The sequence below is a fragment of the Periplaneta americana genome, chromosome 8, assembly GCF_040183065.1.
Source record: "Periplaneta americana isolate PAMFEO1 chromosome 8, P.americana_PAMFEO1_priV1, whole genome shotgun sequence".
Classification (NCBI taxonomy): Eukaryota; Metazoa; Arthropoda; class Insecta; order Blattodea; family Blattidae; genus Periplaneta; species Periplaneta americana.
This window is the reverse complement of record NC_091124.1, coordinates 159503847-159521710: the sequence shown is the minus strand read 5'-3', so window position 1 is coordinate 159521710 and position 17864 is coordinate 159503847. Positions and strand designations below refer to the sequence as shown.

Sequence of the window (17864 nt, the reverse complement as noted above, 5' to 3'; positions counted from 1 at the left end):
TATAAATAAATTAGAAATATCAACCAACTTGTTGACTGACACAATTCTTGAGACATTTAAGGGTTCTTCTCCCAGTATCGTGCATTGTTCCAAAACAACCGACATCAGTTTGTGATGGAAAACTTGAAGAAAGTCATTGTTCACTATAAATGCAAGTTATTTGAACCCACCACTATCTCAACAAGATTGGTGAGTGATTTCTTTATAATACATACATACTTGAAGTTTTGTAATATTGAAACAAAATATTTTTACAATTTTTATACTTTTTTCCATTTCTTGAACATATTTTCCATTTTTTACTGCATAAGGAAATAAATATTTTAAAGTTTTCAGTACATAAAAATCCGTTCCTTAGTAATACCGATAAAGGCTGGTTCACAATAAACTGGAAACGAAAACGAGAACGAGAACAGAAATATTGTTAAAATAAATGTATTTAAATGTGAGCATTCACAATTAACTATTGTGAACAATCACATTTAAATGCATTAATTTTAACATTATTTCCGTTCTCGTTGTTTCCGTTCCCGGTTTATTGTAAACCAGTCTTAACTTACTGTTACATAAAACTTCCATTGGATTATATTCACTGCTCTGGAATGGGATTAAGGGCAGGAGACTCAATCACGCATGCTACCACATACAGTATTATTTGAGGTAATATGATGTTGCTTCTTTTCAAAAACTCCCGAACAAGTAGGCCTAATTTCAAAGCAATCCTCAAAGTGAGTTGCAATATGAGTAATTAGGGGAAAGTGACTGCAAGTAAAAAAATTAAAAATCTACAACTTGAACAAATGTGAACTTTTTAGATTTTGACATAAACTTATAATTTATTCATACACAATTATATTCAATATGAAGTAACAAATACAACGTCCAGAGTGTCACAGTGACAGATCTGCTGTTGAGGTTCGAAAGAACAGTCCCTAAACTTTTTGTGATGTGGAAAGGGAAATATAAATTAGGCAAAGATATTCAAAGCGAAATTGACCAAAATATAATTAAATACTCAGTTGCAATCTTAAAAAATCACTTATATGGTAAACACTCCACATAATTGTTAAAATTATATATTTGTGATTTGAAATCCGTGTTATCTTAAATATTTTTTCTATACATTTTTTTCATGTGCTCATTCTTGTACAATCATTACTGTGAATTGTATGTTATTCTGTGTCTATAGGCAAGCCTTGGAAGGTCAGATAGTAGAAAAAAAAATGCAAGGTCTTTCTCAAGGCTTATTTACAGTATAATTTTGAGTAAAATTGTTCATGTTAACAAGTATCATTTCCCAATAATTATAGTATTTAATAATTTAAATCTTACGAAAATAATTAATAATTGTATTAACTGTAGAAAAATACAAAATATCAAAAGAAACAAATAATTGATTAAATGGCGATCTTACTCGTGTTAATTATGTAAGCATGTGTGGCTTACAGCTGTTTTGGTGTTACTTGACACCATCCTCAGAGCCTACTAGGATGGTGTCAAGTAACACCGAAACAGCTGTAAGCCACACATGCTTACATAACACGAGTAAGATCGCCATTTAATCAATTACTTATATTCAAGTGTTAAAAGTAGTGTACGAAAGATTCAACATGAGCAAAAGAAACACAAAAGTATTGGTACTGTACTATTTCTTTAAATTTAGTTCAATAACGAGAATATGCTTACAAAACTTGGTGTTGTGAGTTTCTTCTTCAAACTGCACAATATTTTATGTAATTTGTCTGGAGAAAAGAACTTTCCAGCTTCACTGGGCCTGACAGCTTGTACATGAAGCATCCATTTTGATTACTTTAATTATTCTAAGTAATGTATCTCTCAAAATGCGGGAAATAATTGGATAACTATTTAGAATTGGGCAATGCATGCTAAGTATCAATTTATCATCGTATATTATGTGTATAATTTATGTATATGTGTTTGTGTGTGTATATTATTAATTTATTTAATGGTTCCAAAATTGTCTGTCATTAATGAAAACTAAATAGGCATCCACAAATGATAGATACAGAAAAAACAATAAGACCTCAAAGATTAACACATCAGATTAGGGACAGTGTACTACACGTTGCATTAAAGATCCTGCTTTAAAATATCTTTAATGTATTTTCGAAACTGTGACACTCTTTGTAACATTTGAAGTATCTTTAATATTATTTTATCAGAAAGTAACATTTCCAATACTTACAAAAGATAGTTCTATCAATGATGTAGGCATCAGAAAGACCAACTTTGACTGGATGGTGATCATCTTGAATATTCTCAATGACAATTGGCACATTTTGGTACACAAAAACAATGTCACCATTATTATGTAGTGTTGCTTGAAATGTGAAATCGCCTGATTCAGGTTTATCTTGTAGCAGCACTTTTTCCCACTGAACTGTGAATGATGTTCCTGTAACACGTTCATTTAGAGAGATGTGTCAATCTGACATTATTAGAAATATGAATTAAGCTTTAAAATAAATTAAACAAAGGTACGTAGTTCTGTCAATGTATAGGCATCAGAGAGACCAACTTTGGCTGGATGATCATCCTGAATATTGTCAGTGACAACTGGCAATGTTACCATTATTATGATGTGTTGTTTGAAACGTGAAATTGTCTGATTCAGATTTATTTTGCAGCAGAACTTTCTTCCACTGAACTCTGAATGATGTTCCTGTATCATATTCATTCACAGAAATATGCTAATCTGCTAGATGTATGAATTAAAATAAGGACTACGATTCAGAGGATGACATAAACCACGTCGACACTAATCAACCAGGTAATTTATCACCAAAATTTATAATATTAACACAGTGAAGTAGTTATTACTTTACAATAATGTTCATCAGTAAAATAAATATAATTACTTGTTCAATAATGTTCATCAGTAAAATAAATATAAAGAGATAAGAATATTACATGTCAGCAAACGTCACAAATCACTGATTTCATTCTTTAAAGTGCAAATTTTCACAGTAAAACGTACTAATCACTTTGCAGATTTTAATTTGAATCAAAATGACTAGGGCACAAAAGTTCATTGATTTGCATGCTTTTTCTTGGAGGATATAACTGTATACTCACCATTATACTAGGAGGTGTATGTATCTCTTGCCCCTTATTTTTCGAATGTAGGCAACATTGCATTTTATGGGATGTCATTGGAATTCAGGTGACCTTCGTACAGGGAAATCTCTCTGTACACAATCTAGATGTTTTACCCCTAATCCAGTGACTTTGATAAACAAGGAAACAATTAGTTGTAGAACTGCCTCTGCAAATGATATGCACGCTGGCTCAATGAGCACAGATTCATATTTACGGCACCGCTTGTGAATGTGTGGGAGTACATAACTTTAAAAAAATAGGGACAAGAGTTACACTCTGTATACATAAACGAATTATCAATTTTTGAGTTTATTAAGCATGATTTTATGTTGCATATAAGTGCATATTTTCGTCCTTTTACAAATATATGATATTTTCAATACTTTAATGGCCAGTTTTTCCAAATATTGTTAGAAAATTTAACGACTGTTAAACTCTAAACAGTTTGTTAATTAATAAAATTGTATGTTTTCAACACCAGTTTGGTTTAACAGATTGTTAACAGTTTGTTAATTTTAAATGTAGGATTTCGGGCAGTTAACTCGTTTAACGGTTAGTTAAATATGGCCGATGTCTCCACAGCTGTTCGAACAGAAGTTGCGAAATTAACATTTTGTGTCTCTCTGTAGGGAATGTTTAGCTTATGACTGGTAATATAAAATTTAAAAAATACTTTGGACTGTTTAAATACATCAGTGTTATTTTATTTCTTTCTTATTTCGTATCCATAATAGCAATGAGGAAATATAACCTTACTTTGTAATTATTATTCAGCATGTCACCTACAACTTTCATTTGTCAACTGTTTGTTTATGGAGCATGGCCTACTATAATAGGTTGTCATTTTATGCAAGTTTCATGACTCACTCTATAATATAGAATTTAAATAAAAAATTGTCTTACATGTGTAGAATCATTACCAAATGCTGTTGAGTAGTTAAAATAGTGCTAACAGATGTTATAGTTAAATGTTGGTTATCTTAAACAAAATTCATCATCATCATCATCATCCTTCACGAATTAGGCCTCTGTAGACCTGTTTCGGCCCCATCTAGCAGTCTTCTTAAAGGTCTTCCTGGTCGACGATGTCCTCTAGGTTTATACTGCATCATAATTTTTGGGATTCTTGAATTTTCCATTCTTCTTACATGATCTAGCCAATTGAATTTGTATTTGCTGAGTTTTTCTTCTACTGACTCTACTTCTAGGCTAGTAACCTATCTTAGGGAAAATTACATTACTTTCAAGCCTCAAACAAGCAGTATAAGGACAGATAATTTGATGACAAGCAGTATAAGGACAGATAATTTGATGACTTAAACAAAATGATGTTGAACAAATGGAAAATACATTAACAAAGCATTAAAAATAAACAGACTGTTAATTTAACATTCGTTACGCAAAATTAAACATTACTTGGACAAACTGGCCACAAGCATAATATAAGGCCACATTGAGCCATGTTCCCCATTGGGTCATTCACATTGGGTTAACACTGGTGCAGGTGGAAGTGGAATTATAGTGGCCAGTTTTTCCAAGTAATGTTTAATTTGGCTTAACTAATGTTAAATTAACAGCTGGTTTATTTTAAACGTTTTGTTAAGAGGTTTTCCGTTTTTCCAACATAATTTTGTTTAAAATAACCAACACTTAACTTTAACTGTCGTTATTACTATTCTAACTACTCAACAGCAGTTGGTAATGACTTTGCCTATATAAGACAACTTCTTATTGGCTGATATTATTATTTAAATTCTGTACTGTAGAGTAAGTCATGAAACATGTGTAAAATCGTAACCTGTTACAGTAGCCACGATTCATACAGTACAGAGAGTTGATAAATGAACGTTGCATTGACTACTATTGAATAATAATAATTATTATAAGTACGGTTATATTTTATAATGCTAAATATGAATTTCTGTTTAGAAAAATCTCAGCATTATGACCACCAGGTGACAATAATTACACGAATGTGTGTGTAGTCAACTGTACACAAAACCCCGAGGAGAATTCCGTATCATATAAAATTCTCTAATTCAGGTCCATGTATAAATAATATGTAATTTCGTCCTAAAGAAGCAATTGCTGCTGAAACATTTTATTATTGACTCACTGTGTATTTTGAAGTATTATTGACATCGGCTATAGTTGAAGAGCCAGTAACATAGAATCTAGAGTTAATAGTAGCTGGTGAATTGGAACAAATGGCCTATTTCTGTTTGTAGGATATTCAAATCTGACTTCAATTTCTTGCCACGTTGAGATCGCACAATTCCTCAATATTAAATGGATAATAGCTCAGCATCGAAATAAGCGTCAGTATGATAATCAGTTGACTTATAAAGATTATCATCCCTATATTAATATTCCAAAATATCTTTTAAATTATATATTACCAGTCTTATGGCCGGTTTCACAAAGCTTCATTAAGGTTTTAATCATTCATTAATTTATTTACTGGTTCATTAAATCATTTTTATATCTCACCAAGCATCTTTAGCCTAACGAACCAGTAAAACTATCATTAAATTTAGTGATAGAAATTTCCGTCTTTAAATTTTTAATTATTCATTAGTTGCAATATAAAATGGCAGAACGTTTCGACGCAGAATTGTTATATCTGGAACTGCTCGAAAATTAAGAGTCAAATGGAGATAATGTTAACCATTTAAAAACCGATCATTTTGAAAATTTGAATGACACAAAAATTCACAAAAGATACCGCGTCACGAAGATCGTGGTACCGGTACTCAAAATTTTAGAAGAAACTGATCATAGGTTAGAATATCATAAAAACGGCTGAGACAAAGCTGAAACTAATCAACTAGGTAACATACAACTGAGTTTTATTTTAAGACATGAAAGTGATTATTATACGAGTAGCTACATACCGGTACCTAAGAAATATTAGTAAATTAATTCATAATGTGCATTCAAACATAACAAAACTTACTTGGTATATTAACTTTCATTTATTAGAATTATATTATAGCTAGAGATAAGATGTTTGCACTGGCTTTAAAACAGAAGCGCAAGAGCTGGATTCTTGGAATTTATAATCGTTTTCTTTCCGATGGAAATTTAATTTTCCAGCAGGATAATCATCCCACGCACACCGCCATAAACGTTCAAAGACGGTTCATGGAAAAGCATGAAAAAGAGGATTGACAAATATCGAGACATCCCACCTCAAAATCCAGATCAGTTCTGGGATCAAGTTCTGGCTACCTGGAAAGATTTCGCTAAGGACCAGAACTATTTCCGCGATCTGGTGGACTCAATGCTCCAAAAATGCCAGGCAGTGATAGATGCCGGTGGCATGTGGATGAAGTATTAGATCCACATGTGTATTTATTTTATTTTTCTTTAATTTGTTTGTTTATCTTTGTTTTATTTCGGGAAGAAAATTGATCTCCCAAGAGTTTTTTAAATTCTCCTAGTGGAGCCAGAGTTGCGGAATAATTCGTTCCACTACACAAAATTATAAAAATGAAGAAAGGTAACATGTATAAAAATTAGTTACGTTAATAAAAAAAGAAGTTGTCGTCGAGAATCGAACACGGGCCCCCGGGATGGCAAGCCAACTCGCTACTGACTACTCCATCGAAGAGTCAATGATGTAATAAGCACGACGAGGCACATATAGCTGCTCCGCTTGAAGTCTACGGAAACAGTGCACATAAAAACGTACTCGTGTAAATATTTTAATGTTCAGTACTAGTTAATGTTTCATTTGAACTGATTTACTGAAGCTTGGTGAAACCGGCCCTTACTGTAAACATTCCTCAAAGAGAAACATAACATGTTATTTTCACAACTTTTGTCTGAACAGTTGTGGTGTTATCCGCCATGTTTAACTGTTTGTTAAATGAGTTAACAGCCTGAAATCCTACATTTAAAGTTAACAAATGGTTAAGAATCTGTTAAGCCAAACTGGTGTTGAACAAATGGAAAAACTGTATTTAACAAACTGTTGAAGGTTTAACAGTCGTTAAGTGTTCTAACAATACTTGGACAAACCGGCCATTAGTATCTCAACAAGCAGATAAAGCAATGAATAATTCGTTGCTATCATAGAGAAATTGCTAGCTCATTATGTTTGCAGCATTCATGTAATGAATAAATTTACAATTCTGTGAGGCCAGCTTTGAGGTCACGTGGCAGTACACTCATTTGTTCGCAAATGCAATAAATGAAACAAAAAATAAAAATATGGTGGGATTCCCTTCATTGGCTGTGCTATCTCCCCTTTTGCGGCAACTTTCTAGCTCCCAGTATCTGTAAGTAGCTATCTTTGAAGTGGTATTTCATTTAGTTTACAAATATACTACAATTAAATCTTGTAATGGTCTGCTGAATTCAGGGCAACTTACCATTGTCCACATATTTCACGCTAGAGTTCTTGGAGATGCTCGTGTCGAAGTTTGCCATGAGTGGAGCGATGTACTGTGTTGCTGCAAGCCAGGAGTGTACATACTCCCCAGTGTAGAGGAAGCCTCCTGTTGCTATCGTTACATTGCGAACCAAGTGGCCGTAAAATGGGAAGTCAAACGATAACTTCACTGTCTGCAAATTCCATACATATTTCTCAGAAACTGTTACATTTTATCATACAAATAATTTTACAAAACAATCTAAACATGTCCAAATTAAATCAAGACATGCATTTTGTTGACTTTCAAGAATAAAATATTTTATTTCGGAATATGTATGATAAGACTTTCCTGTGTTAAATTCTAACGTACCTTGTTTACATGTTTGACCTATTTATGGGTCATCTTCAGAACTGGTCGTTGTTGGTCTTGGCACCTCTTGTTTTGTTTCCTGTGAGGGTGTGTTCGTGCGGTATAATGTAGAGTCAAAGAGTGTGTGTGTTCTGAAATTGAGTTATGTGTTGAGAATTTCGTTGGGGTGTGTTTTCGTGTGTCTGTATATTTCATATTGTTCTAGTGTGTTTAGTTTCTGGATTATACCACACGAACACACCCCCACAGGAAACAAAACAAGAGGTGCCAAGACCAACAACGAGGCCACACCTGTGGAGTAATGGCTAGCACTTCTGGCCGTGAAACCAGGTGCTCCGGGTTCGATTCCCGGTCGGGGCAAGTTACCTGGTTGAGGTTTTTTCCGGGGTTTTCCCTCAACCCAATATGAGCAAATGCTGGGTGACTTTAGGTGCTGGACCCTGGACTCATTTCACCGGCATTATCACCTTCATCTCATTCAGATGCTAAATAACCTGAGATGTTGATAAAGCGTCGTAAAATAACTTACTAAAAAAAAAAGACCAACAACGACCAGTTCTGAAGAAGACCCATAAATAGGTCGGAACATGTAAACAAGATACATTAGAATTTAACACAGGAAAGTCTTATCATACATATTCTGAAGTGATACAGTGTTAAAAGTTGTGTACTCAAGATGTAAAATATTTTAGTTAAATATTTCCTCATTCTGGTGTAATGTTAGTCACTGGCTTCTCACATTAGAGTCCAAATTCAAATTTCATTAAATGCAAATGAATTACGATACTTGGGACATTTTCGAGGGATATTCCTGCTTTCTCTATCAATATTCCACCATTTCTCCATTAACAATCACAATTACCAGTATTGTGTAGCATAAATTTATCTTCCATGGTGTACCAGTGACAGAATTTAAGATGGCAAAAATATCTGCAGTTTCAGTGTATTACTTCTAGGGAAGGATACTTAAGGTCAGGTTTATGTGGGATACTTTCATTTCACTTGCCAGCATTTCACCATTTTTCCATTAGTCATCATTATCCATTATTACTGTACCATGTACCACCATTGGCAGAATCAAAGACAGCAAATTTTCAAAGAAATATGACATTTATATTAATAATTATAAGTGCACGCACGCCCGCGCACGCGCGCACGCACGCACGCGCACACACACACACACACACACACACACACACGTACACAAACATATTAAAACTTAATATTATCTGTTTAAAAACAACCAAGCTTTAGCATTTTTGTACATAACACAAAAAAAGGGATAAAAAATAATAGAATAAGCCTAACTGCTAACGTGAGTTTGAACTTTCCTTGGACTTTGCTATTTTGCAAGTGTAAAGAATACCATTTCAGAGGTGAGGGCATCTGTAATAAATACATCACAAAATCTGTCCTAGGATGATGACAGCAGAGTTCAATTTTGAAGTCGACGAGAAATGGCTGGTAAATTCTATTGGAACCCTTTCATTTAGGGACATGGTCCTTTTATGTGCCCTTAATCTAGCTTGGGGCAGAAGAAAATATCAGGTGATAGATGACATTAAGACATATGTATCATATGCAGAGACTAAAAGGAAGGCAGAAAATAGGAAAGCTTAGAGAATGCTGAGTTTGCAGTGAAAGACCTGCTCTTGGGAAGAAAACTATGAATGAACTCCAAGAATTACTTCTCTTTTGAAAGAAGCTATGATGAGGATTTACGCACTGCTAAATATCGACTGCTCTTACCTTTGAACTCAAGAATCTCTGATTCAATGGTAAGTGTGGTAATAATGGCACCACTGTAAATGAGTTTTGGCTGCAAAACAGGTATGAGAAACAAGAGAATGATAAAAAAAATTAATAAAATATGAAGTACTGTTAAGACTACCAAAGGAACCAAATTGAAATTTTATAAAACAAAGACACTCCAGGTGTTACTGAAGACTCTGAAACTTAATGGTTGAAAAATTACGCAATAAACCCACGAATAGTGGAAATGTAATTTTTTACATTATGCCAAAATCAGCTTTTCAAGACGAGTACGAGTAGTGTTTTATTATATTAAGCATTCAACCACAAAGGTTATTCAGCATCACAATTTAACGTGGGTAAGAAATAGTCTATAAATTTTGCTTGGAGCCACCTATTATAATGTGCCATAAATCTCTGACATGGGCCTCTCATTTTTACTTCCAATCAATAGGAAGCCATGTTAAAGATTTTACTGTCCTTTGAAATTCATCACCTTTGGTTGAATTTGTATCCATGAGGTCATGACCCTCAGATCCAACAGTTAGCATGGCATCTACTAGACTACCAAGGACAACATTTCAATATAGAATATAAAGGGTGTACCCATGAAAACAGGTTTCACTTAGTATGGCGCCATTTGAAAAGTAACATGGGAAAGTAAGTCTACTTAGCAGTGATTCAGCGAGTCAGGTTTCGACAATAAAATTTCGCGACCTATACATTACATTACAGATGTAATTTATTGGCTTACTTTATAATAAGTGCTGTTATTGTCGACCATCCAGTCAAACACTCATTTCATAACTTTTAGAAAGATTTCTAGACACACGCTGGATTTCATCCCTCTCAATAGAATGTTGTCTTATAATAAGACTTCAGTTTTAACAATTCTGTCACTTTTCAAGCTTATGTCTTAAATACACCTGCCTTTTGAGCCAACCTTAATGCTTTCATGGGAGACTGTTTAGTCTATAGCCTACGTCATCAAGTTTTTCTTGAGTTACAATGAGACTTATTAGCATTTATTTATTTAAAAATGAGGGAGTTTCACTTTTTTCGCTAAATTTTTGGACTATTCAATCAGATTGTTGAATGCAGGATATTTCCGTAAAAATACAGTAAGACACTTTTTGTATGACTTCTTCGTAATATACACATCATAAATAAAGATTCGCTGTTCTAATGTGTAGTACAATGCCACCAACCAAACTGAACTGTACTGAATGGAAGTCAGCTGTATATTAATGCAGTAACCTTGATGTCTCTTCAGCCTGTGTTATCACGCAAAACAAAACTTTTCCACACTTGATCCTGGCGAAATGTATCACAGTTGCGATCAATCTATATCATTAGAAGGCCAATAGCATTTACCTCAGCAAAACCTGTTTCCTGGGGAACATTTTGTATTGCTAATCAATTGAGTTCTGCCTGTTGTGCATGAAGATCCTTATACTCTATTGACGATACAAACATAATTAAAATAGTATACTGGAATATGAAATTAAACACACTGATTTACAAAACAAAGCCCCAAGAATAAGGACATGTGAACATTCTGTAAAACGATTTTTCAAAATTTAGGAAACTTGACCTTACATTGTGAGTACTGTATATATATATATTTTTTGGATGTTTTATGTTAAAAAAATCTCTCAGTGCATACCCTACTACTTTTGCTTCAGTAAAGTCTCATTTTATAAACCTATGGATCAACAATAATTGGCTCTCTTCTGACAAAGGAAAAATTTTACAGTCCGTACAAAAGAAATCAAATGACCTGGAAATGTACAAAACTTGCCCAGACATGTTCAAACATTTTTAACAAGAGCCAGAACAGGTCACATTGTCACACAATTGTACCTATACCGATTTCACCTTTCTGACAATCCTACTTGTCTGTGGTGTAATATTTAGGATGAAGATCTGGAAGATCTTCTATACTGTCCATCCATAAACCACAAAAGAAGTAAATTAAAATCATCAGTACCAATTGCAGAAGACACAGCCCTGCAATATATATTGACTACACCTCAACTCTGGCTACTAGCAACAGGCATCTATAATGAACACCGATCAAAATACCCCTCATTTCTCATGAAAAACAAAAAAGGAATAGATTACAGTGGACTATAGTGGACTTTATGTTGTCAGCAAACAGCTGGATACATTAAGAAGATTGACTTATGTTAAAAAAAATCAAGATACTTTTAGTACTAATCAGAACATTCGTAATTTTAATACAAGATACAAATCAGATTTTCTTGCATTCACTGTTAAAAGGAGTCCTCTGTTCATGTATTATATTTTTCAATGCACTGTCTAATTATCTCAAAGTTCTGAAGTGTTAAGAGAAAAGTTTACAACAGAATTAACCAAATTTTTCCACATTCATACCATCTACTCATTTGATGAACTGTTTATCCTTGTAAATTTAATTTATCTATTTACTATGTTTTTATATTTTTGTATAATGTTTTACTTGTTCCAATCTCAAAGTTACAATGCTAATGTAAGGTCTATGGATGAAATGAAACTTAATCTTCTTTCTTAAATCAACTGAGTAGTTGAATTAACATACTGTATTTGTTGGTGCATAGAATGCACTTTTTTTGCCGTCAAAATAGGGCATAGGTTTCTTTGCTTTGCGTTACAAAGCTCTACGTTCCTTATTGAAAAATAGGGCATAAAATTAGGGTTCGTCTCACATAATTAAGGTACAACCATGCACATTCCCTCTATGTACCTTTTTATTACTCAGTCTAATCTCCCATTCAATATTTATCCTATATTTTCTTTGCTATTCTCTATTTATTCACTAATCCTAATCTCTAATATAATATACTACTTTCAACTCCTCCCCCTTTTTTCTAATATTCACTAAAATTTCAATTTCACTTTTTCCTATTCATTGCCATATTGTATTATATACCCTATTTTTTTCTATTATTCACTCTTCCTATTTGCACCCACTTTCACTTTCTCACTACTCCACTTACACCAATTCCTTTCTCACTATTCTCACTTCCTGTAAATATTTTACTCTTTCTCTACATATTTGATTATTCACTCCCTCTCTCCCTTAGACTTCTCGATTTTTTTTCAGTTCCACTTCAGTCGCACTTTTTGATCACATCCCCATATTTTTTTAATCGCATCTAATATCTCTGAAATTTTAATATCCAAATCCTTAGCTGTTGCAGGTTCTGTCCTTTCTTTACTGTTCATTTCAGCCTTATTTCTATTTCTGTCTTTTCACCTATTTATTTCTCTTTCCTTCCAATTTCATTATCTCTAACACTCACTGGATCTACGAATGGTTATCTATCCTGGTACTGTTTTGAATGGTTTCTTCTCTCCCTCTTCTATTCCCCCCCCCCCAACTTTCACTTGCATATACAGTGAAACCTGTTCAAGACGGAAGTGACATGGTCCTAATTTTTTTTCCGTTGTGGACAGGTTTCCGTATTATTCAGGTGTGACATTAAAATGGAATATTTTGTCATTCATATACATGAAAAACAAAATGGTATGCCGCAAACTGCAAGAAGTACAAAATATTCCATTTAACACTCATCACATTAAATCAGCTTTCTGTCGCTCATTACGCTGGTGAATCATCTTGATTAAATCTCATTTTCTGCATAAATATTATCGTAACTCACTCATTAGTCACTAAACATTAGTAAAGTTTACTAATCTCATTCTTTTTAATATCCAACACTATACTCTAATACTGTACTGCATATCACTGCACATTATTAATTAATTGGACTAGGAGCCATCTATTAGAAGCCTTGAATTCTGGTTTATTTAATTTCTTTCCCAGTTCAATAGCTTGCTTTGCAGAATAGATCCAGAAATTGGCTTATTCTTTGAAAGGTCATGAAGAACCCACTTCCACAACAGTTCATTTATTTCCACACAAACAGTTGCTTTCTGGTTCCTTTTATGTCACCAATATTGGCCGCACGCCACTCACTCATTATGATCTTTATTTTTTGAAGTGTCACACCAGAGTTTTCCACAACTGTACTTCACTATTATTTCACATAGACTTTGTTTCTAATTTTCCTTTATATTGATAACTTTTACTTCATAACTTAATGTTAATGCCACAAACTTGTTTTTATCTTAGTGACCTACATATTTCGTATATTCCTTGAAATTACATGCTGTTTCAAAATATAGTTACAAAATATAGTGTGTCCAAAATATTTTTTCCGTTTTGAACAGTAGCAGACAGTTTCCATTTCCGCATTGGACAGTTTCCATTGTATTCAGGAAAAATTACACATAATACATACAAATTTCGCCGGACCAATAAATTGTTCCGAAATAGACAGGATTCCGGAATATTCAGGTTCCGATTTGAACAGGTTTCACTGTACTATATTTCCACTTATTCCTTTCACTTCCTTCTTCTCTATCACTTCCTGAATCCTGGTTTCTCTTTTTTTTCCCCACTCACCTTTTTGCTAGCACCCGTGTTCCTTGTCCCATTCTTGCCCGCATTTCTGCTGGAGTGTGCTGGGCTTAACGCTGCTCTCTATAGACTTGAATTTCACTTATGCTGCATGATCACGTTATTGATGCTGTTTTCTTTTCCATGTTGTGTCATCATCTTTACACTTCCTCCTATGTCAGTATGTGGGTTCCTGACCTTGCTACTACTCCCTCTTGTTATTGTGTGGTGTTCTGCGACTATCAGTTGTTCCGTCCTTGCAATTGGGATCATTTTTTTTCCACCATTCCTGTTCCTTCCCTTGGTTTACGTAGCAATCGTCGGCTGTTAGCTGTCTTCTTATTGCTTCCCTCTACAAAACTGAAATATATCTGCTGTTCACTTTTGTTCTTCTTGTTAGACAAAATTCTGATTCTGAATAATCTTCATTCCTCAGGCAAAACTTCAGATCATACCATTTTCCTTTCACTTATAGTTTATCTTCGTACAGTTTAGCAAAGTGACCTTTCGACCTTGCTACTTTCATATAAGGTAGTAGCCATTTTCTTCTATTTCTTACTTGAAATGGCAAATCTGTTTCTACTCTCACTCCTGAATCAGAGGGCCGTCCTAGATTATTCAGAATAACTTCTCTTAATTTTGTATTCTTGGAGCTCAGGAAGATAAGTCTATTAATTCCTTTCCCTAACATATACGTAAAGTCGACATGTTCTTCTCTCAACTCTATATTAAAGATCACTTTACATATGTCACTCACTGACTCAAAGGTTTCCACCTCTTTTATTATTATTATTATTATTATTATTATTATTATTATTATATCATCATCATCATCATCATCATCATCATCATCATTATTATCGCTATCATCAACATCATCATCTACATATTTTTTTCCTTTCAGCTTTAATTTTTTCCAGGAAAACTCCTTTAATATTGGGCATGTGTCTTATACAAAGGAGCATCTTATACACCAACAGTCCACACCTGTGGAGTAACGGTTAGCGCGTCTGGCCGCGAAACCAGGTGGCCCGGGTTCGATTCCCTGTCGGGGCAAGTTACCTGGTTGAGGTTTTTTCCGGGGTTTTCCCTTAACCCAATATGAGCAAACGCTGCCTAAGTTTCGGTGCTCGACCCCGGACTCATTTCACCAGCATTATCACCATCTCATTCAGACGCTAAATAACCTGAGATGTTAATAAAGATCGTAAAATAACTTACTAAAATAAATAAAATAAAATAAATATACACCAACAAATATGATGTTATAAAAGCTCTAGCTCAATCATTTATATTTTAAATTACTATGTTAATCTACTTACTGCAGCACGTCTATGTGACTGTGATAACATCTCATTGAGGATCACATCTGATCTGTTTGTCATATTAACCCAGTAACGATGACCAACTGCCTCATCATTGACAATAAAGGAGCTGTTGTAGTACTGGTGATGGTCCTATACAAAACAGAGTACACAATGAAGAACAAGGATAGTAATATCTCACTTTCATTAAAAAATACTAAAATAAGATTACATTATAGTACAGTAATAATTATTTGATCTATACAGTAACTACAGTGAGTCAGAAAAAGGAAATTGTTATATAATCAAGCAGTGAACTTTAAATAATGACTGTTACTGTTAAATATAAGCAGTAATAAAAAAATTCAAAGTCTTCCATTTACTGAAGTATACATATATACTATAGGTGCGGGACTGTTATTTCTGACGTGTTTGTACTGAATTGTATTTATTAACATTTCATGGTATTCATACATTGCTTCACAGCTAGAATATGGAACAAGTCAAAAACTTAATACTATTACAAAGTCTTAGGGCCGTATTCATAGACATTCTTAGCGTGGGCTTCCGGTGGATGATCAGCGAACTAACGTTTTTCGTATTCATAAACCAGTGTTAGCTATATGATATGATATGAATCCTGTACAAGTAATCAGCCGATAGCCAGGGCTAGTTTAGCACGCTTGTAGCACGAGCTAGCAAAATGTCTATGCATAGCACCCTAAATTTATAGTTACACTCTAGATGAAATATATACAGACGAGGTTTACAATATAGTCTACTAGTATAACACAAAGTTTTAGTATCAATTTCATGAAGCGTTATTGAATGTCATGAATTCACCTACAGAATAGAAGGCGTGAGAAATTAGGTACTTCTTTAATTTGGCCCTAAATAATCTTATGTTTTGAGTTTCATTTTTTATATCGACAGGGAGGCTATTAAAAATTTTTACTGCCATATAACACACTCCTTTTTGATAGCACGATAGGCTTGCTGATGGAGTATGAAAGTCATTTTTTTGACGTATATTTATGCTATGAACTGTTGAATTAGTTACAAAGTTTTCATGATTACATACGAGGAAGATTATTAATGAAAAAATATACCGACAAGCCATGGACATTATTTGTAGTTTTTTTTTTAATAGTCCTACACGATTCCCTAGATTTGGCATCTATTATTATTCTAATTACTCTTTTTTGTAGTAGGAATAAACTGTTACTATTTGTGGAATTTCCCTAGAATATTATTCCAAAATTCATTACCAAGTGGAAGTATGCAAAGTATATTGTTTTTAAGGTATTGATATTTACTATCTTTTGCATAGATCTAATAGCAAAACATGCTGAATTTAGTTTGGGGGTAATTTCTTTAATATGATTTTTCCAATTTAACACATTATCGATTTTTAAACCAAGAAATTTGGTTGTTGTTGTTGTTTCTAATAGGGATCTAGTGTTAATTATTGTGCTTAAAATTTGCGATGTTGAATTTGGACAGGATTTAAATTGAATTAGGTTAGTTTTGTTACAATTTAATACTAATTTATTGACTGAGAACTAGTCACATATTTTGAAGAGAATTTCCTCTGTTGAAGATTGGAATGTGTTGGAGTTATTGGCTGTAATTACTATACTTGTGTCACCTGCAAATAATATGGGATGACCTGCACGTTAGGCTGGCCGCATTGTTGCAAAATTCATACTGCTTACCGACAAACAGTGTAAGATTTTCACTTGGTGTAAGGTATTGTTTTGTTTCACTGGAGACTATTCCACACACGCAAGGCAAAAGCTTATGTTCGTAACAATCTGTTAGTGCAAATTTGGTGTTATTACTTCGTTTTCAGTTTACAATTAATATAATATTACTTTGTTATAGTTCTTATTATTTTATCTACCATAAAGCATGTCGAAGAGAAGTAAAAAAAAAATGGCTCACAAGAAGGATAAATAATTGTTCTAAGCGGCAGAGAACAAAATGCATTTATTTTACTTTAGTAGACGTTATCTTTAATAGTTTATTAGACAGTATTAACAGTGACTGCAGTTTAATGAATACTTACCCTGTTAAAATAAAGTCATTTATAGATCGACAATAAGCAATAGCCATATCTGGAGTCATGAAAAAGATAAGATATTGTACCATGTCAGTTTCATTTACTGTTGCATTCCCAGCCCCATCTTAATGTATGTCTTAATAAAATTATTATACACATGTGAAGAGTTCGCGGGAAAAACAATGAATGTCACATTTCTGTTAAGGAATAGATAATGATCTAATGGAGTCTATAACTGCAAGATGTAGTGCTGTTTCTATAGAAAATAAAGGAAAGGATTACTGTATTCATGGTGATAATTCTCCTTTTTACCAATTTTTATAAGAACAAGATTAAATTTCGTAGTGATCCATTGAATTGGATAATGACATCAACCTTAAAAAAAACTGTGACATTCATCATTTTTCCCGCGA

At 33.5% G+C, this 17864-nt stretch overlaps 1 protein-coding gene across 3 annotated transcripts in view; it reads right to left on the bottom strand.

The window, feature by feature from the left end:
- The window catches only part of l(1)G0289 (lethal (1) G0289), a 274921-nt gene that overhangs the window by 42187 nt on the left and 214870 nt on the right, over positions 1–17864 (bottom strand). For all 3 annotated transcript variants that reach the window (XM_069833939.1, XM_069833940.1, XM_069833937.1), the window contains exons 4-6: positions 15408–15542; positions 7497–7689; positions 2207–2416 (exon numbers count right to left, since the gene is read on the bottom strand). In XM_069833939.1, the coding sequence (XP_069690040.1) occupies positions 2207–2416; positions 7497–7689; positions 15408–15542 (538 nt within the window). The remainder of the gene's footprint in view (positions 1–2206; positions 2417–7496; positions 7690–15407; positions 15543–17864) is intronic.